Source organism: Sphaeramia orbicularis, chromosome 7, assembly GCF_902148855.1.
Source record: "Sphaeramia orbicularis chromosome 7, fSphaOr1.1, whole genome shotgun sequence".
In the NCBI taxonomy this organism is placed as follows: domain Eukaryota; kingdom Metazoa; phylum Chordata; class Actinopteri; order Kurtiformes; family Apogonidae; genus Sphaeramia; species Sphaeramia orbicularis.
In genome coordinates this window covers 17,567,538-17,590,141 of record NC_043963.1, presented here as the reverse complement: position 1 = coordinate 17,590,141, position 22,604 = coordinate 17,567,538, and the positions used below count along the sequence as shown (strand labels likewise).

The following is a 22,604-nucleotide window of genomic DNA, read 5'->3' as shown; positions in this document are numbered from 1 at the left end:
AAAAAATCTAAAATCCAGCCCATCAGGTTTTTACTAATCTTAAACTGTTCTAAAAGCCTTTTAATTAAAATGTGGGTCTGGATTGCTATTAAAAGCGGAGGAGAAGCTCTATAAATAAAAAGCCTTGCAGATGCCCCTTTACCCTCCACATGTTTAAAAATCATGTTTAAAAGAGTCGTGTGGCGTCTTCCACTCCTCTGTTGGCCTGTATGGCAAACTGCACAGGATCCAACTCATGTTCAGTCTCCAGTTCATACTCAAAACTGATAAAGGTTGCATTTTAATGTGTAACATGAACGAGCACAAAAAAACAAAACAAACAGATTTTTACCCAAAAATTTGAATTGTGCATTAAGACCTTCTGTCTGACGTAACCGTAGTGACTGTAAGTTTAGTCATTTAATGAGCTGTAATTTGCTCATGCACCGGGAGGGAGATCATAATAAAATAATAATAATAATAATAATAATACTAATAATAATAATAATAATAAATAATATAAAGGAGGAGGAGGAGAAGGAGAAGAAGAAGAGGAGAAAAAGGCGGAGGAGGAGAAGAAGGAGGAGGAACAAAAGAAGAAGAAGAAGAAAAAGGGGGGGGGGGAAGGAGGAAGGAAAAGAAGAAGAAGGAGAAAAAGGGGGAGGAGGAGAAGAAGAAGAGAAAGGGGGAGGAGGAGGAAAAGAAGGAGGAGGAAGAAAAGAAGAAGAAGAAAAAGGGGGGAGGAGGAGGAAAAGAAGAAGAAGAAGAAAAAGGGGGAGGAGGAGGAAAAGAAGAAGAAGGAGAAAAAGGGGGAGGAGGAAGAAGAAGAAGAGAAAGGGGGAGGAGGAGGAAAAGAAGGAGGAGGAAAAGAAGAAGAAGGAGAAGGAGAGAAAAAGGGGGAGGAGGAGGAAAGGAAGAAGGAGGAGAAGAAGAAGGAGAAAAAGGGGAGGAGGAGGAGAAGAAGGAGGAGGAAAAGAAGAAGGAGAAAAGGGGAGGAGGAGGAGAAGAAGGAGGAGGAAAAGAAGGAGGAGAAGGAGAAGAAGGAGAAAAAGGAGGAGGAGAAGGAGGAGGAGGAAGAAGAAGAAGGAGAAAAAGGGGGAGGAGGAAAAGAAGAAGGAGAAGGAGAAAAGGGGGAGGAGGAGGAGAAGGAGGAGGAGGAAGAAAAGAAGAAGAAGAAGAAAAAGGGGGAGGAAAAGAAGGAGAAAAAGGGGGAGGAGGAGGAGAAGAAGGAGGAGAAGGAGAAAAAGGGGGAGGAGGAGGAAAAGATGAAGGAGAAAAAGGGGGAGGAGGAGGAGAAGAAGGAGGAGAAGAAGAAGGAGAAAAAGGGGGGAGGAGGAGGAGAAGAAGGAGGAGGAAAAGGGGGAGGAGGAAGAAAAGAAGCAGCAGGAGAATCTATCATGTTAGTATTTTTCCTCTCTTCATTCATCTTCAGTATTTGTTTCGTTTTTCTCCGTTTGCTAAACATCATGTCTCAGTGTTTGGTCGTTTGACTTCATTTTCCTCCTCCTTATGTTTTATGTTCTGTCTTCTGTCAATGTTTGTCATGTTCTGGCCATATTCCATTCTACTGTTTCTATGACCACTTTAATAATCTGATAACTCCAGTATAAACTTATGTGATTATGACTGATACCCAGACATGATTTTCCTCATGATGAACCTTTTTTTTTTTTTCATTTTTCTCTCTGGATGCATTTCTCTACGTAACCGATAAATGTTTTAATTATCAGACATGTATGAGTGTGTTTAACAGTGTTGGTTGTTTCTCACCTTCCATCTGTTGCCGCAGCTGTTACACACCACAAAGGTTGTCATGGGTTCATCAGCGCTGCGAGTCTGCACCTGAAACACACACACCACATGGAAAAGAGCTTGGACAGCGTTCTATAACCAACACCAGAGCTGTGTGATATGATCAAGTATATCCTCCTGTCCTCTGTGGGGACAAAAGTTTGACACAAAAAAAAAAACAAAAAACAAACAAAGCAGCGCTACCCAAGGCAAAGGACTGTCCATAAAAAATTTAAAAATGCATCTGAAAAAAACGTTGCATTATGCTGTTTCAAAAAAAAGGCAGTTATTTAACCCTCCGGTATCCGTCCAGCAAGGCCCTTACTAAGCACCAAGTGTGCCTTTCTGGCACACTTGTGGAATAATGTCAAAAAAATTTTCATACAGTTTGTTTTAATTCTTTTACACTTTTCTATTTCATCAACTTGAACCATAAATAAAAATACCAAATACTCAATAATTGTCACATTTTTTAACCTTTAAATGCCGTGTTTGTAATGTAAACAAACCATTTTTTGGATGCAAAAAACAAAAAAAATTTTTTTTTCAATATACTACATACAAATTGTATCACATATTATTGATTTTTATAATCCTGGCCTATGTCAATGATTAACTCCAACATCAGTTGATTTGCAGTATTATTTTTGGCGCTAGGTCAAATGTTCAAAAATACTAGCATCTGTCATCAAGTGTGCCAAAAAGGGCACACTATAAATCAAACTATTAAATATTACAGACTGATTTTTTTTCTGCTCTAATTTGATTTTATTTTTGTAAATCAGGTCAGCCCTAATCATACATATCAAATAATCATTCATTTTAGATTTTTTAACTCTTTAAACGATCTCTTTTCATCATGATGTCACTACAGTTTTTTTTTTTTTTTTTTAAAATACTACATAAAAATTGGATCACATATTATTTGATTTTTGCAGCCTGGCATATGTCAATGATTAACAGCAACATTAACAACGTTAATGAATTAATTTAGACCCTCACCTCTCGAATGAAGCCCAGATATCAGTAAAAGTAGGATTCATGCCTTAATGGCTTACGGATGAAAAACAGTGGTTATAGTGGAAGAAATAGTGCGTTTTAGGCACACTTGGGAGACAGATGCTAGTCTTGTAATTTTCTTCTGTTGACAATGTGCAAATTTTAGTTGGTGGCCAGAATTTAAAGATCATGCAAAAATGAACAACTTTTGAATTCTAACCTTATTTAAATTGTGAAAAATATTATGAAGTTTTTTAACACGAAGTGCAAAGTGTGCATAAAAGGCGCACCCGGATACTGGAGGGTAATGTAAAAAAGCCAAAACTTGTACTTTTCTGGGTCTCAGGAGGATATTGTGTAACAGTATGAGGTTCATATCCTACTCTAGTGGATCTTGTTGACCTAAATACTCTTATTATAATAATAGATAAAACCCATGACCATATGTTCTCCTACAGTCTACAGGAAATGTCTGAGCTGAGGCAAAGTCACTATAATTTAATCCAACCCAACTAAACCAAAGTGCTGTACAGAAGAATGATTACAACCAAAATAGAAAAATAAAATACAGAATGGATTAAAAGACATAGAAACTGTACAAAAAAGAAACAGTGCTATACAAAAGAATAAATAAAACCCAAATAAAAGAAATACAAGAATAGATTAAAAAAAAAACCATAAAAAGCCATACAATTAAAAAAAACACAATAGATAGATAGATAGATAGCTAGATAGATAGATAGATAGATAGATAGATAGATAGATAGATAGATAGATAGATAGATAGATAGATAGATAGATAGATAGATAGATAGATAGATAGATAGATAGATAGATAGATAGATAGATAGATAGATAGATAGATAGATAGATAGATAGCAACAATAAACCACTACCAAATAAAAACAATAGAATAATTTAAAGGGAACTGAAATTTTCAAGAACATTCAGTGTAGAACAAACATAAAAAGTCAGTGTATTTCTGTGGAATAATCTGGAGCAAAACTTAAAAATGTCTTCTTCAATTTGTGCATTTAAAAGGATGTAGAAATCCAGTAATAAACAAAATACAGAACATTATCTGAATAAATGAATATCTAGTTATAATATAGAAGAATGCATAAAATAAGATATTATTATAATTAATTCATCAACACAGACTATCATAGTTAGGAGATATTATCATATTTATTAATGATTGTATTTGTAGTAAATATTTCAAGTGCATATAAATATTACAGTTTATATTAAAAACGGTTGATTATGCAAATCTGATTGTGTGTGAGGTGACAACAAAAAGTGTATGTGGATGGTTTGTATGGATGTTTTGTGATGATTTATCACCATTTACTCTAATATTATCCTCTGTATTTTGCATTTTTAATTGAAAATCAGGCATTTTCCTATATTCATTCACTGATTATGTAGATGTTCATTAAAGCTCAGATTGAAGTTGAAACTTATCGTATCCAAAACAGAAAAACAGAGAAAACTGAAGAAAAAGATTTTTTCTGAAAAAAATCTATCATTAACTGAACATAAACCCAGTATCTCCATCCACTGTCATTGATCCAACTCCATGGGTTTTACTGGTGAATCAATGTTGTAGAAGATGACGGTGTTTCCATGGTAACTACGAAGCCCCTTAACGTCCGAATGGGTCATATCTGATGACCATGAAAAGACGACAAACTGTATTTTACACCAATTATTTACATGGATTGAGGATTAGTGGATTATCAGGTATTAAACAGTTTAGACCAGTCGATGCTTTTGGTTTGTGATGGTTGTTTTGGGTCTTTATGGGTTAAATCACAGGTGTCAAACATGCGGCCCGGGGGCCAAAACCGGCCCACCAAAGGTTCCATTCTGGCCCACAAGATGAATTTACAAAGTGCAAAATGCAAAAATTACCCTGAAGATATTAACAGTCAAGGGCATCAAACTCAAAAATAACAGCATAATAACCTAAAAATAATGACTCCAAATGTTCTTCTTGGTTTAATGTGAGAAAAATAATATATTATGCCTCTAAACAGTGGCAACACCAATTTTTTCTCTTTGATTTATTGCAAAGAACATTAAATTCTGATATCCTTTAACAATAAAATGTCAATAACCGGAACAAATATGAACAAGCCAGGAATGTCTAAAGAAAAATAAGTGCAATTTTAACAATATTCTGCCTGTTTTTTGCCTCGGTAGATCTGATCTGTAATGCACATCTATAAATCATAAGTTGAAGCATAATATGGGTAAAATTGTATTTATTTTTCTTCAGAAATTTCGGTTTTTTCCAGTTATTCACATCTTTTTTTTTTTTGTTTTGGATAGAAATAGTTTCATAATTTAATGTTATTTTTTGCATATAAAAAATTTGGAGTTGTCATTATTTATAGGCTATTATGCTACTTATTTGACTGGTCCAGCCCACTGGAGATCAAATTGGGTTGAATGTGGCCCCTGAAAGAACATGAGTTTGACACCCCTGGGTTAAAGCTCTACCTACCGATGTGGCATTTCTCACAGCACTTAGTTAAAGTTTGAACATGAACAACCCGCCTCCCTCCAAAGCCCCGCCCACTTCCCCTCTGCCTGAGCTCTGAGGCTCCTCCTCCTCTCTCCCCCTGTCACCTGATGTGCGTGGAGGAAGCAGAGGCGGAGGTCCGGTCCGCTTCGGTGTGTCCGCGGACCCCTCCCTCAGTAGTCGGATACATCATCCACCTGCCTCAGGCCCGCGGCCCCTGTTCCATCAGTAGACCCTGTATTTAAGGGTGTGGTCTGTATTTAAGGGTGTGGTCTGTGTGGTAGGGTCAGTGTCTTCACTGCACCACGGAGATGAGATGCCCAGGTGACGGGCGCACGCACTGTGAACGTGTGGCCTCCGCAAATTTTTCCGTGGACATTTGAGGTTTCATAGTCCATACATTTATCATCCTACACTGTGTGACACCATGTACATGTACCTGTATGAGTCCCACCATCATAAAAGCTGAGCTTTATGCAGACCTGTTCAGTCCAGTACACCAGACTTCCGGACTTTTATCTCCATCCTTCATTCATCGGACTCCTGTTTGTTCTCCTTGGTTGTTGTTTCTGTTAATAAATCCGTTTTTTCCTTCCACATGTGCATTTGAGTTCTATCCATACACATCCTAGACAGCAGACTGTGGTCAGTGACAGGAGAAGCAGCGCCAGTGAAGCGTCAGATTCAGAGGGACACATATCAGATGCGGGGACGGCGATAATGGATGATTGACAGGAGGCTCAGTCAGGTTCGGCCAATTATTTCATTCGGACCGAATAAAATGATTGGTCAGACTTTTCTCAGAAATATATGAGATTAAACATTTTTGAGTTTCAATACCTGGTGGATTTCTTTTACATTTTAGTTTGACACGCGCTTATTAGAAGCATTTTAAGATGACAAAAGAAAAGTGTAAAAATGCCACATCATACGGTATAGCTTTAATGTATAGAAAAAAAATAAAAAATAGTGTGCCTATAAATCATGACAACTCACAAATTTTTCTCTTTGTTTTAATGCAAAAAAACCCATTAAATTATGAAAATTTTTTACATGAACAATCTATCTTTTAACAATTAAATGTGAATAATCTGAACAAATATGAACAACCTGAAATGTATGGCATTTTACACCAATTATTTACCTGTATTTTGGTTCGTCAATGGATGTTTGGGTCTTTATAGGTTAAAATAAGCCCTACAGTGTCCACATTTTATACAAACACTCCATTCATTGAATTTACACAAACAGTTTATTGTTGTGACTGATATCGTCCATCTGAATATCACGTAACTGATATCAGGATGTCAGGGTTTGGTCCTATACACAACACTGATCTGAACCACTAGGTCATCAGCTATGGTGTGAAGATGGAATATCATCTATAGTTCCATATTTACTCCGTTGTGTGCGTTTGTGTGTCTGTACCTGTGTGTACGTGCAGTTCTTTCCACGACACTTGTTGCAGATGAACATGTCGGTCTCGGTTCCTCCGACCTTGGACAGCTGATGTTCTCTGATGGATTCTTTGGTCAGAGCTTCTCTGATCTGCTTCAGCTCTGCACTGGCCATCTCCTGCACAAAAAACACACACAGATTTACACAAACCCCCCCAAAGGTATTCCACTAATGAATCCCTGCATGAAGTACCGTCAGTATTCTGAATTAAATCTATTACAGCATCTCTTTTCTATTGAAACAGTCCAATATTGCTCTACACTGGAAAAAAAAATCTAAATCTTACCAAGTGTTTTTCCTCATTTCTAGTCCAAATATCTCATCACACTTAAAATAAGACAAAATCACCTAAAGAGTAACTTTTCAGTGAGATAAAAGAACTTATTTTTGGACAATAGATCTGGAAAATCTTATTTCAAGGAATCTTACCAAGATCATTTTCACTTGCTCCATTGGCAGATTTTTTTTTTTCTTTTCTCAAATCAAGATTTTTTTTTTTACTTCATTCAAGACAAAATTAAATGAATTAAAATCACATTATTTGTCTGATGTGGTGAAACAGATGTATTGAATAAAATCCATAAAATATCCCCACTGTGGGACCAATAAATGATTTTTTTTTTTTTAATCTATTTGTTTATTTAGATCATGAAACGGCAAGAGAAAAATTAAAAGACAACAACAACATTCAAACAAGTAACATCATTGTGCAGGAGAGGATAGAGGCCAAAAAAGGCTTATGTGAATACCTCCCCAGAAATAAACAATACACAGGAAAGAAAAAAAAAGAATTAAAAATATAACTGAAATAAGAAACTAAATATAAATTATCTCATAAAATAGAAATATTCTAGTTAAGTACACAGAAGTACAGTACTACATAAAAGTACTGAAACATGTAATATAGAAAAGTGAATAGTGTAAATGTAAAAGCTGTGGGTTTTATTATGAGTCACCATTATTGCATGTGACAAAATAAATAACTATGAATATGAATTTATGTTTCAGCTTCAGCTTCCAGGCTACTGTCTTTACAACAAGTCCAAACTGCATATTTGGGGTCAGTACATTTGTTTTGTATGGAAGTGAACTGCATTCACACAAAAAATAAAATTCGGCTCTGTTTTTCCAAATTAACAAGATAATTATCTCGTAATTACGAGACAAAATACGTAAAAAAAAAAAAAATTGGCTCCGTTTTTCTGACTTAATGAGATAATTATCTCGTAAAAACAGAGCCAAATTTTTATTTTTTCATAACTCAGTATAAAATAAGTTTTTAAAACATTGTCCCTGTTTTTCCGAATTAATAAGATACTGTTTTCTGAAAAAATTTAAATTCGGCTCCATTTTCCGAATTAACGAGATACTGTTTTCTGAAAAAATAACAATTCGGCTCTGTTTTTATGAGATAATTATCTCGTTAATTCAGAAAAACAGAGCTGAATTTTATTTTTTGTGTGAATGCAATATGCGACCGACCGATATGCTGCCCATCCTATATGCCAGAAGGCGTGTTTTCTCCTTTTCTAACTTATGATCACATGTAATATGAGGATGAAACTGACGGGCTGACCTCTGCCGTCATGCAGGCGATGCGCTGAGCTGAGATGTTTCCACACAGGACGTTCCGCCGCAGGTCTGGGTTCTTCTGGTCCTTCAGGTTGGAGATTCGGCTTCGTAGGCGAGCTTTGTATTTCATGTCCGTCGACTTGAACTCCTGGTAGATCTGTGACCGCAGCCGGTGGTCAAGGACGGACAGGAACACAGAGTGGACTGGGACTTTAGGTTTATGTCAGGTTTACTAGTTAAACTCCTAAGACCCAGTTATGTTGGGGTTTTTTTGTCCATGTTTGTGGACAAGAGTTCCCCAGCTTTACCTTAAAAAAAAAGCCCTGCAAAGGACATTCAGAGAAAAAAAAATGTATCTGAAAAATGTGTCAGTAGTAGCTCTTCCATTGGACATCTACGCAAAACTTTACCAATATTAATGAATTGTCGTAAAAACAGAAGTGCGTAAAGTCAGTTTTTCCATTAAATCACAGATTTGATCATTTGTTTATTATCCTGAGATGTCGTGAGAAATCATTCTATAAACATGGCAACAAACGTAGATATCATATTGATTTACAGATATATTCATTATCATAATATATATCCCTCTGTCTTGTACTAAGTTAAAAAATGATACCACGACATGTTTCTTTTAAAACTCCTCTTCGCTTGTTGTAACGTCCATCAACATGTTTTATTTTTATTCATGCGACTCTAGTTGCAGAAAAAGGTCTTTCCATTGCAGTTTTACATGATATACTATTTGTGCGACGCCCGAAAAACCACCTCTTGCCAGCGCAAAAACTTTTAATCACGAAACGAGAGTTTTGATGAAATCGTCATTTTTCCATTACTTAAATTTTTATGCGCAAATTATATTCGTGCAATTTGAGGGTCAATGGAAAAGCAAGCAGTGTCACGCTTTTTTCAGCCTAGACAAGTTTTTCCTAAAACATTCAGAAATTTGTATTCAGAAGGTTAATGCAGTTTTAGAACCTTTTCACATCTGGTCATACTGTGTTGAGATGAATCTGGAACAGTACTGGCTAACGGTAGCTGCTGGTAGTCGTTACTGCACGGTTGTTCTATGCGTTTTCTTACTTCTTTGGAATCGTACGATATAATGCATGTTCTGTGTCTGTCCCATCGATGTTGCAACACAGGAGGGCGTTTGTACGGATTTTCCTCAGCCCTCACAGGCCCGATCGCCACCAAACTCGCCAAATGAACAGAAACATTACCTGACTATCTACTAGGCACAATTTTATGTCCGTATTCAAATGTTGTGAGGTATGCTGGGCGATTTTAGCCTCTCATGCTATCGTACAATGGCACCACGGGTACAATGCCGCTAGTTATTTTAAATAAATGTCAATCAAGAAACAAATCAAGTCAATTTTAAGACTTTTAAAAAAAAAAAAAAAAAAAATCACCTTTTAAGACCCAATGAACCACTTTTTTTTTTTTTATCTAACTATAGTATTCATCCTCCCAGATCCATAAATATCACACAAGTCTTAGACCGCCTTTGTCTTTGTTGTTTCTACAGGGTTGAAATGAGCATCTACATGACAATAAAAAAGTTTGAAAAATTACACAAAATAATCGTCTTGTTAGGTCCTCCAATAACACACTAAGGTTGACATTTTGAATTTCTGAGTATTTCTATGAGTGCCATAAAGGGTTAATGTAAATTTCTACTATTTACAGTTTAACTACTGAAGTTGCTAAAGGATATGATCTTCAATTTGCGCTGCGAGGTGCTCACAGTCAACTCCAATAGTCTTGTGGTCATCTGGAACACACACAAAACCCACTGTTAGACTGTTTCCGAACACTCCGGTGAACGCAGTGACGTAAACCCCCTGGTTCCTCACCGTCGGTCTGCAGCGCGGCCACCAGCAGCTCCCTACATTTGTTCCTGACGCTGTCGGCGGTGACGGGGGCGGGGGGGAAGGACGTGACGCGGGGGCACAGGGTCGGAGTGGGAGGGTCCTCTGATATCTGACCGCTGACGAAGAAACAAACTGCGTTCAGTTTCAAAGGGAGTTTCACTGTAGATTTTCTACTGATGTTTGTTTAATGATTCTGACACCTTTTCTCGCTGCCCGAGTCCTTCGAACTGGACGACGATCGAACGACTGAGTCTTCCTTCTTCTTCTCCTTTTCCTCTGATTTTCCCTCAGAACCGTCTGCCAGGTAACACATGCACAAACAAGTGTTCAGAGAATGCAAACCTACAACAAGCAACCTAAACAGTGTGCATGTGTGGATAGACTTTTTCATTCTAAATTAAACAGTTAGGCGCTTGACCCCTGGTCACTTCAGATGACCATAACTCAAATCTATTTATACGGACGGAACAACTGTTGCATGTAATCGATAGAGAACTGAATTTCCAACAATTTAGTACTACTTTGAGCTTTGTAAAATGATTAGAACAAAAGTTATGAACAAATTACAAAACTGACATTGGTTGCCATTGTAACCGGAAGTCACATGACCTAATTTCGTCATATTAACCCTTTCATGGACAGTGGTCACTACGGTGGACAGTTATTCTACAGCTGTTCTCTTGTATATTCATGGGTTTTGTTGTTTTAGTTGCATATCAGCCAACACAATACACTGCAATTGATAACATTACTGTAACTTGGCTGTTCTTGATAAACCTGATCTGCACTAACATGTTTAAGTATTTTTTATACATTTTTGTATTATCTCCATGAAGTGAGTAATAGCTAGTATTAGTGTGACTCCCAAGGGTTAAAATGAGTGAAAACATCAGATTAGCTGCAATAAAATTATTTTTATTTCATAGATTTCACACAGTATGTCAGTTTTTGATATTGTGTTTTAAATACATGTTTCTTTGCTTCCAAAATTAAACACATGGTGGACATTTTTGTAACTCTATGAAAAATAGGTTCGTTTTAAAAAAAATTCAATTGCATTGTTTTTTTGTTCAGGCCTAAAGAGGAATAAAAACACTCAGGAAAAAAAAAAAATGTGACTAAGGTTCTCATAATTCGTGCATGAAAGGGTTGAATTCCAGTCAATATTGTTGAGTTATAATGAAAAATGTGTGTAAATGGGATTTTCAATGTTAAATTGAAATGTCCACAGAGCCCACATTCCACAGTGGATGTGGACAATTTTGTGCCAGATACAAGATATTGTTAAAAGCTACGGGTGGATCAAGTTGGAGGCTAATCTGAGTCATTTTGAATTTTTATGAATTTTTAAAAATTGCTCAATGATGAGAGATAGGAAAAGTTGAGATTTTGTGACCTTGCTGTGACCTTAAACTTTGGCCTACTTGGCCCAAAATTTAATGGGTTCATCCCAGGGCCTAGGCCTATCTGTGGGTACAATTTGGTAAAGATGGTTGGAATAGTTTTCCTGTAACTTTGCTAACAAACAAACAAGCACACACGTACGCATGCACGCAAACAAAGCAAAGCGATCACAATACTTCCTGGCGGAGGTCAAAAAACAAAAAGAGTTCAAGACTAATGTTCAACCAAGTCAACAAAATAACATCTGAGATTACTAGACAGCAGAGTTTGACCAAGAAACAAAAACTCAGTTATTTTTGCTGTTACTGTCGTATGTTTCATACAAAAGCCTTGTTAAAAAGTCCGAAGTTCTTACTTACTGTTAAATCAGTTGTGTTAAAGTCATTGTAGTTCAGGGGCCACATACAGACCAGTATGATCTAAAGTGGGTCAGATCAGTAAAATAACAACATAATAACCTATAAATTTAATTTAATTTATTTATTCATTCCAATCTAAATGATTGGAAAGAAGCAGGATGACGAAAACTTATAATACCTGCCCCTTTCTTCACACACCTGCTTCCATCAGATAGGTTGCCATTACAGCTATTACAGTAAACAGTTTACATCACCGGTGTCAAACATGCAGCCTGGGGGCCAAAACCGGCCCGCCAAAACTTCCAATCCAGCCCATGGGATGAATTTGCAAAGTGCAAAAATTACCCTAAAGATCTTAAGTCAAGTGCATCAAACTCGAAAATAACAGCATAATAACCTATAAATAATTACTCCAAATTTTCTTCTTTAATGTGAAAAAAAAAATGACATTATTCCTATAAATAATGGCAACACCAATTTTTTCTCTTTGATTTATCGCAAAGAAAATTTAACTCTGATATCCTTTAACAATAAAATGTCAATAAATGGAACAAATATGAACAACCTGAAATATCTAAAGAAAAATAAGTGCAATTTTAACAAATGTTTTGTGCCTTGGTAGATCTGATCTGTAATGCACATGTAGAAATCATAAGTTGAGGCAGAATATTGATAAAATTGTGCTTATTTTTCTTCAGAAATTTCTGGGTTTTTTTTTTTTTAGATTATTTACATCTTTTTTTTTGTTTTAGATAGTTTGTAAAGTGTACAAATGTTCAGAATTTAAATTATTTAAGTTAATTTTTGCACTGGAAAAATTTAGAGTTGTCATTATTTATAGGTTTTTGTGCTATTATTTTAATGGTTTGACCTGCTTGAGATCGAATTGAGCTGAATGTGGCCCCTGAACTAAAATGAGTTTGACACCTCTGGTTTACATGATAGTCAATGCAAATAAAACAAATCCAACATCCATAAGTCAAATTATTTCATTTCATGCTTTTATACAGCTTCTCTATTCTTCATGGCGGGCCGATCAATGCAATTTCAGACACCGTTTCATTAATACTTAAGTTCCATTCAAGAAAAATAAACGCATAGATATCCTCTTTAAACACTCATACACACCAGGTTTCATATAGACTTATCTCGGTCTTGTTCTCAGACACTTACCCAGGAGTTTCTTCCAGGACTTGATGAGAGTTTTGGCCAGATTCTGCAGCTCATCATCTGAACTTTGCTTCCTCACAGCGTTCACTAACATCCCGACTCTGGTCGACTACACAGACGAAACAAAAAAACACACCGGGAATCAAATGAGAATGGAACTTGCATTAAAACCAGTTCTCATTTTCCCGCAAGATTCCAGTAAACAAGCATAATACTAGTAATAAATAGTTAAGTTAAAGTCCTACTGGTGTCCATCTGTACATGTAATCACTTAACCCTTAGGGGTCTGAGCCTATTTTGGCCGTTTCTGAGTACTTTTGATTTTGCCTTTATATATATAAAGAAATGTTTATTATACCATGTTTGGCATCTTCATCTGTATCATCTGTGTATTATTTTTTGACTTTAACCTACTATATCAACACAAAAGGAAAAAAAATACACAAAAAATATAAAATCTGATTGAAAAATTTATATAACGGCTAAAATTTACTTAGGGGGTCGAATGAGTGGCCATTTTTGTTTAAAAAAAAAAAAAAGTTGTAAGAAATGCATAGAACTGTGTTGAAATAATGCTAATGCATTTGTGCACAGACTACTGACATTATTTGACAGTGGAAGCTCTATTTTCAGAAATATTGGATTTTGAATAGTACATGTATGTGAAAACTTTTGCTGGTGGACGGACATGACATTACCCATGATGCTCTGGTCAGTACCAGTACTTTATTACTAATAAACTTATATACTTACCATTGCTAATTCTCCTCTTATTCATAAATGTTAGTATTGTGGATCTAAAACAATAACAGCTGACACAAAAACACAAAATGTGGCAGTGGACGGATGTGACATGGTTGTTTCCACAAATGATCCCTGTGCAAAAACTAGGATCAGAATTATTTATTGTATAGTTTATCATCATACTAAAGAGTAAATAACAATGTAGAATTATTTCTTCATAAAAATGCTATTATTACAAAACTGTTGATTTAAAAAGTGATGTGTGACATTCTTAATGTATGTATTGGCGTAACATAAGCAGGATGGATCAGCACCATACTCCATATTGTAACCTGTAAAAATAAAACATGTGATATGTAGGATAGAATCTTGTAAGAAAAATTGGGGAATCTAAAAGAATAGAATATTTGTTTTTCAGGTAAATTCAGTTAAATATAACTTGGACATTTTTGACCTGAAAACATAGTTCATATGACCATCAGCATGTTGAACAGAACTGAAATCCTGTAAATTTGCATAACTTGCATTTACCAACACAAAGTTCCTTTAGGGATTCACTTATATTGATTTCTTATGCACAAAGACATAAATAAGACCTCTAAGCAAATTTTAGCCGATAATTTATTGCATAAATGCCACAAAGATGCTTAACAAACCTTTTCAAAGACTTTAAAAGTCAATAATGGTTCCAAATATTAGGTATGTAAAATTAAATTGTAATAAATTAAAACTATACTCAATATTTGACATAAAAGCATGTCTTTACATTGCCCCCCCCCCCCCCCCCCCCGGTCTTCCCGGTTTCTGTATCCAGATCAGGTGGGGGTCATTCTCATTTACCTGTAATGCTAATGCAGTCTGTGGATTAGAAACCACAGATTTGGCCAGTTTTTTATTTTGAAAAAGGACAAACAATGACGACGATGTGGTCAGAAATATAACACTTGCTTTATATCGCTATAATAACGCTATATCGCTTGTTTGCTCCGGTTTCAAAACGTCATATCTCCGCTTGTATTTACTCTATCAACATCTAATAAAAAGTGGGAGAGTGTTTCAAGTCCACATTTTCGAATGCAATTGTCCCCAGTGGTCTACGTGACCGACTTCAGATGCTAAGACGTGTTGAATTTGGACCCCTAAGGGTTAAAACACCATTTCTTGTTTATCATAGGAGTGTTATTCTATTGTAGTTATCCAGTTTCCATCATCCAGGTGTGTTTATATTTACCTGCAGAGTTTCCAGAGACATCTTGATGTTCTTCAGTTCCCTCAGCAGGTCCAGAGCTCCATCCTGAAAACCAAACACTCACAGGTAGAACTATTTCTAATGCAGCATTTCTACTTTGAAATATAAAAAACAACCTAAATTTGTCCTGATAGTGTTTAGAAATAACAGTTCTTACATGATGCCAGGCCCATGATGGATAGGGGTCTGTATCGGCAAGAATCTGGCGATATGATACAAATCACAATACTAGGATCACGATACGATATATCACGATACTGTTAAACAGGCAATTTTTTGTTTGTTTCTTTTTTTTTAAAAATGATTATTTCCTGGGAAAACTGAATCACACCAGAAATATGCACAAATAATAAACACATTTGTATTTGATCACAAGAGGATCTAATGCTATATCACAAAATGTTCCTGTGTTAAAACTTAAATTCTGTTTTACAGACATTACAGTTTAAGATCCCGTTCAAATGTTCATATTCCATTAGTTCAGAACTAACATCAGAACATTATTTTTGCGCAATCCCAACAAAGGAACTAACATCTGCCTCTCTCAGACAGTAAAAAGTGCTTTTAGGAGGCTTCAAATAACCATTATTTAATAAAGCAGTTTTCAATTATAATAAATAAGATATAATCAATAAAGAAAAACAAAAAACAAAAATGAACCTCCACCATATTTGAATTTGAATAAATACCTAAAAATATTGAAAAAGTACTTTTTAATATCGATACAGTATCGTGAAATGAAATACTGCGATATTTTGCAGAACTGATATTTTCTAACACCCTAATGATGGATAGATTGTAATACCACTTTCCTCCACTAGAGTGAGTAGTGAGCTACTGAGTCACCAGGCCAGTTCTTTCCTCTTTCATTCATGTGTATGCACGGGAAGAACTACAGACACAACAATGTCTGCAGCAGAACCACTATCATAAACACCTCCGAAGGCCAACAGTATGAAACAATAATAAACACCAAGTAATAAAAACAAGAAAAACCAGAGTCAGGGTCGATTTCCTCTTGTGGAGGGAGTGCAAGTCCATTTATGATCTGTGAGTTTAATCATCTTTTTATTTAATCTCCTGAGACCCAGCAATTCATTTTGTAGTCTGTAGTGGACAAGTTTCCCAGCTTTACCTTTTTTTTTTATTTACTTATTTATTTTTTAAATGTCCATGAAAAGGAAAATAAATAGATAAATACAATTTTTTAAAAATCTGAAAAACTGTTGCATGATGCGGTTTCTAATGAAGGCAATTATTAAATGTAAAATGGCGAAAATGTTTACTTACTGGGTCTCAGGAGGTTAAGCCCATGAGTATACGTGAGTAAGTTTCTAAGCAAGTAAGTAAGTTTGTAAGTAAGGACACTCTTGAAAAATAGATTTTAATCTCAATGAGCTTTTTCCTGGTTAAATAAAGTTTATAATATTATTATTATTATATATTATTATTATTATAATACATTTGATGCATTATTTACATGAAAGGCAAAATTTGGAGTCATCATTATTTATAGGTTTTAATGACAGTATTTTACTGGTCCAGCCGACATGATGTAAAATCAGGCTGCATGTGACCCCTGGGGTGTAAGAAAATATTGGTATCGCGATATTTCACTTCCCAATACTGTATCGATATTAAAAAGTACTGTATCGATTTTTAGGTGTTCATTCAAATGCAGACATGGTAGAGGTTCATTTTTGTTTTTTGTTTTCAAGCTCTTTTATTTCTATATTCACAAGTATTTTGTTCTGTTGTTGTATTCGACAAAAGTCGTACTGTGATATTGCAGGTCCTAAATGTAGTTTTTTGAAATTGATACTGCTGTTTTGTTAAATAATGGATAATTCAAGCATCCTAAAAGCACTTTTTACTGTCTGAAAGAGGCAGATAGTTTTTTTTTTTTTTTTTTTTTTTTTAAATTGGAAATGCACAAAAATAATGTTTGATGTTGGATGATTCAGGAAATGAAGACTATGTATTCTTTTCGCAATAGAATATGAAGATTTAAGCAGGATCTTAAGCTGTAATGTCTGTAAAACATTATTTATAGATTTATTTATGTGCTTTTTTTTTTGTACTGGTAAAGCCGCATGTTAATGTATCCAAATGCTGCACTCTAAGTTTTTCCAGGAAATAATTGTTTTTAAAAAAGACACAAAACAAAAAATATCGCCTTGTTAACAGTATCGTGATATATCATGATACACTGTATTGTTATCCTAGTATTGTGATTTGTATCGCCAGATTCTTGCCAATACACCCATACGTATGATTGTTAAGGTTGATATTTATACTCTAAACAATCCTGTTTAATTTTTTAAGTCTTTTTTTAAATTTTATTTATTTATAAGCAGGTTTATTTGCGTCAATGTAAAAAAAAAAAAAAGTACAAAAAAAACAACAACATAGAAGTATAGGGTGGTCCATGTGTGTTAGTAAAACTCGTCTTTAACTTATTTTGGCAAAAAATTATCAGACTGACATAAAAAAAAAAATCAATTGTATACTTTAAAACTAAGCAGGTTTTTGTGTCAATGTAAAAAAAAATAAAAATGTAAAACTAGAAGTAAAGGGTGGTCCATTTGTAGTGTCTAGTAAAACTCATCTTGCACTTTTTTTTTTGGCAAAAAATTATCAGCTTGACATAATTATAATAATAGAAATCAATTGTAAACTTTAAAACTATGCAGGTTTATTTGTGTCAATGTAAAATAATAATAATAATAATAATAATAATAATAATAATAATAGTAATAGTAATACAAGTAAAGGGTGTTCCATTTGTAGTGTTTAGTAAAATTCGTCTTTAACTTTTATTTTTTTTGGCAAAAAACAATAATAGAAATCAATTGTAAACTTTAAAACTAAACAGGTTTATTTGCATCAATGTAAAAAAAAAACAACAAAACAAACAAAAAAGTAAAAATAGAAGTATAGGGTGGTCCATTTGTAGTGTTTAGTAAAACTCGTCTAACTTTTTTTGGCAAAAAATGATCAGATTGACATGATAATCATAGAAATCAATTGTAAACTTTAAAAGTAAGCAGGTTTATTTGTGTCAATGTAAAAAAAAAAAAAAATAGAAGTAATGGGTGGTCCATTTGTAGTGTTTAGTAAAACTGGTCTGTAACTTGTGTGTGATTTCAGATAATCATCTAAACTTGTGTGTGATGTCAGATAAATATAAACTTGTGTGTGATTTCAATCAAATAATAATCATAAACTTGTGTGTGATTTCAGATAATCATCTAAACTTGTGTGTGATGTCAGATAATCATATAAACTTGTGTGTGATGTCAGATAATCATAATAATCATATAAACTTGTGTGTGATTTCAGATAATCATAAACTTGTGTGTGATTTCAGATAATCATAATAATCATCTAAACTTGTGTGTGATTTCAGATAATCATCTAAACTTGTGTGTGATTTCAGATAATCATAATAATCATCTAAACTTGTGTGTGATGTCAGATAATCAAAAATCATATAAACTTGTGTGTAATGTCAGATAATCATCTAAACTTGTGTGTGATGTCAGATCATAATAATCATCTAAACTTGTGTGTGATTTCAGATAATCATCTAAACTTGTGTGTGATTTCAGATAATCATCTAAACTTGTGTGTGATTTCAGATAATCATAAAAATCATAAACTTGTGTGTGATTTCAGATAATCATATAAAATTGTGTGTGATTTCAGATAATCATATAAACTTGTGTGTGATTTCAGATAATCATATAAATGTGTGTGATGTCAGATAATCATATAAACTTGTGTGTGATTTCAGATAATCATAAAAATCATATAAACTTGTGTGTGATTTCAGATAATCATATAAACTTGTGTGTGATTTCAGATAATCATTAAAATCATATAAACTTGTGTGTGATTTCAGATAATCCTAAAAATCATATAAACTTGTGTGTGATGTCAGATAATCATATAAACTTGTGTGTGATGTCAGATAATCATAATAATCATCTAAACTTGTGTGTGATTTCAGATAATCATATAAACTTGTGTGTGATGTCAGATAATCATAATAATCATCTAAACTTGGTGTGATTTCAGATAATATAAACTTGTGTGTGTCAGATAATCATAATAATCATCTAAACTTGTGTGTGATGTCAGATAATCATATAAACTTGTGTGTGATGTCAGAATCATAATAATCATCTAAACTTGTGTGTGATTTCAGATAATCATCTAAACTTGTGTGTGATTTCAGATAATCATCTAAACTTGTGTGTGATGTCAGATAATCATAATAATCATCTAAACTTGTGTGTGATTTCAGATAATCATCTAAACTTGTGTGTGATTTCAGATAATCATCTAAACTTGTGTGTGATTTCAGATCATATAAACTTGTGTGTGATTTCAGATAATCATAAAAATCATATAAACTTGTGTGTGATTTCAGATAATCATATAACTTGTGTGTGATTTCAGATAATCATATAAACTTGTGTGTGATTTCAGATAATCATAAAAATCATAAAACTTGTGTGTGATTTCAGATAATCATAAAAATATAAACTTGTGTGTGATTTCAGATAATCATAAAAATCATATAAACTTGTGTGTGATTTCAGATAATCATCTAAACTTGTGTGTGATTTCAGATAATCATCTAAACTTGTGTGTGATTTCAGATAATCATCTAAACTTGTGTGTGATTTCAGATAATCATAATAATCATATAAACTTGTGTGTGATTTCAGATAATCATATAAACTTGTGTGTGATTTCAGATAATCATAAAAATCATATAAACTTGTGTGTGATTTCAGATAATCATCTAAACTTGTGTGTGATTTCAGATAATCATAATAATCATCTAAACTTGTGTGTGATTTCAGATCATCATAATAATCATCTAAACTTGTGTGTGATTTCAGATAATCATAATAATCATCTAAACTTGTGTGTGATTTCAGATCATCATAATAATCATCTAAACTTGTGTGTGATTTCAGATCATCATCTAAACTTGTGTGTGATTTCAGATAATAATAATCATCTAAACTTGTGTGATGTCAGATAATCATAAAAATCATAAAACTTGTGTGTAATGTCAGATAATCATCTAAACTTGTGTGTGATGTCAGATAATCATAATAATCATCTAAACTTGTGTGTGATTTCAGATAATCATCTAAACTTGTGTTGATTTCAGATAATCATCTAAACTTGTGTGTGATTTCAGATAATCATAAAAATCATAAAACTTGTGTGTGATTTCAGATAATCATATAAAATTGTGTGTGATTTCAGATAATCATATAAACTTGTGTGTGATTTCAGATAATCATATAAACTGTGTGTGTGATGTCAGATAATCATATAAACTTGTGTGTGATTTCAGATAATCATAAAAATCATATAAACTTGTGTGTGATTTCAGATAATCATATAAACTTGTGTGTGATTTCAGATAATCATTAAAATCATATAAACTTGTGTGTGATTCAGATAATCCTAAAAATCATAAACTTGTGTGTGATGTCAGATAATCATATAAACTTGTGTGTGATGTCAGATAATCATAATAATCATCTAAACTTGTGTGTGATTTCAGATAATCATCTAAACTTGTGTGTGATTTCAGATAATCATAAAAATCATATAAACTTGTGTGTGATTTCAGATAATCATATAAAATTGTGTGTGATTTCAGATAATCATATAAACTTGTGTGTGATTTCAGATAATCATATAAACTTGTGTGTGATGTCAATCATATAAACTTGTGTGTGATTTCAGATAATCATAAAAATCATATAAACTTGTGTGTGATTTCAGATAATCATATAAACTTGTGTGTGATTTCAGATAATCATTAAAATCATATAAACTTGTGTGTGATTTCAGATAATCCTAAAAATCATATAAACTTGTGTGTGATGTCAGATAATCATATAAACTTGTGTGTGATGTCAGATAATCATAATAATCATCTAAACTTGTGTGTGATTTCAGATAATCATATAAACTTGTGTGTGATGTCAGATAATCATAATAATCATCTAAACTTGTGTGTGATTTCAGATAATCATATAAACTTGTGTGTGATGTCAGATAATCATAATAATCATCTAAACTTGTGTGTGATGTCAGAATCATATAAACTTGTGTGTGATGTCAGATAAATAATAATCATCTAAACTTGTGTGTGATTTCAGATAATCATCTAAACTTGTGTGTGATTTCAGATAATCATCTAAACTTGTGTGTGATGTCAGATAATCATAATAATCATCTAAACTTGTGTGTGATTTCAGATAATCATCTAAACTTGTGTGTGATTCAGATAATCATCTAAACTTGTGTGTGATTTCAGATAATCATATAAACTTGTGTGTGATTTCAGATAATCATAAAAATCATATAAACTTGTGTGTGATTTCAGATAATCATATACTTGTGTGTGATTTCAGATAATCATATAAACTTGTGTGTGATTTCAGATAATCATAAAATCATATAAACTTGTGTGTGATTTCAGATAATCATAAAAATCATATAAACTTGTGTGTGATTTCAGATAATCATAAAAATCATATAAACTTGTGTGTGATTTCAGATAATCATCTAAACTTGTGTGTGATTTCAGATAATCATCTAAACTTGTGTGTGATTTCAGATAATCATCTAAACTTGTGTGTGATTTCAGATAATCATAATAATCATATAACTTGTGTGTGATTTCAGATAATCATATAAACTTGTGTGTGATTCAGATAATCATAAAAATCATATAAACTTGTGTGTGATTTCAGATAATCATATAAACTTGTGTGTGATTTCAGATAATCATAAAATCATATAAACTTGTGTGTGATTTCAGATAATCATCTAAACTTGTGTTGATTTCAGATAATCATAATCATCTAAACTTGTGTGATTTCAGATCATCATAATAATCATCTAAACTTGTGTGTGATTTCAGATAATCATAATAATCATCTAAACTTGTGTGTGATTTCAGATCATCATAATAATCATCTAAACTTGTGTGTGATTTCAGATCATCATCTAACCTTGTGTCTCTGTTCAACTGTTGATTTGGGCTGAATTGGTTCAAGGTGTGGCTGTTTGATTGACAGCTGTTGGAGCAGCCGTGGTTCAGACTGATCACCAAACTGTTCCCAAAATGTAGCACAAACACAACACGCGTGTTTTCAGGATGAAACCAGTGAACCCAGTGTGTGGAGTGGATCCCAGTGTCCGTGTTTCCAGAATGTTCTCTCTTCTCTCTCAGTTAAAGGTATCCCATCACCTGACCTGTGTTGTGCGGATGCAGCAGCTGTTTTTGCACTCACCGTGTTCTTTCTGCACCATTTTATCCAGTTTTTTGGCGATTCTCTCACTTCTGGTTCTGGCCATGTTCAGCGGGTTTGAGTCTCTGCAGCGGAGAAAGACCTCCACTGAAAGGAAGAAAAACTCTCCCACTAGTCCTT

At 33.7% G+C, this 22,604-nt stretch overlaps 1 protein-coding gene across 1 annotated transcript in view; it reads right to left on the bottom strand.

Annotated features, from left to right (window-relative positions):
* Positions 1 to 22,530, bottom strand: part of LOC115422108 (transcription elongation factor A protein 2-like) — a 29,026-nt gene extending 6,496 nt beyond the window's left edge. The window contains exons 1-10 of the mRNA XM_030138182.1: positions 22,429 to 22,530; positions 22,185 to 22,286; positions 15,112 to 15,174; positions 13,140 to 13,245; positions 10,404 to 10,500; positions 10,186 to 10,319; positions 10,047 to 10,103; positions 8,331 to 8,485; positions 6,725 to 6,871; positions 1,750 to 1,821 (exon numbers count right to left, since the gene is read on the bottom strand). Coding sequence (XP_029994042.1) covers positions 1,750 to 1,821; positions 6,725 to 6,871; positions 8,331 to 8,485; positions 10,047 to 10,103; positions 10,186 to 10,319; positions 10,404 to 10,500; positions 13,140 to 13,245; positions 15,112 to 15,174; positions 22,185 to 22,286; positions 22,429 to 22,530 — 1,035 coding nt within the window. The remainder of the gene's footprint in view (positions 1 to 1,749; positions 1,822 to 6,724; positions 6,872 to 8,330; positions 8,486 to 10,046; positions 10,104 to 10,185; positions 10,320 to 10,403; positions 10,501 to 13,139; positions 13,246 to 15,111; positions 15,175 to 22,184; positions 22,287 to 22,428) is intronic.
* Between the last annotated feature and the right edge of the window lie 74 nt (positions 22,531 to 22,604).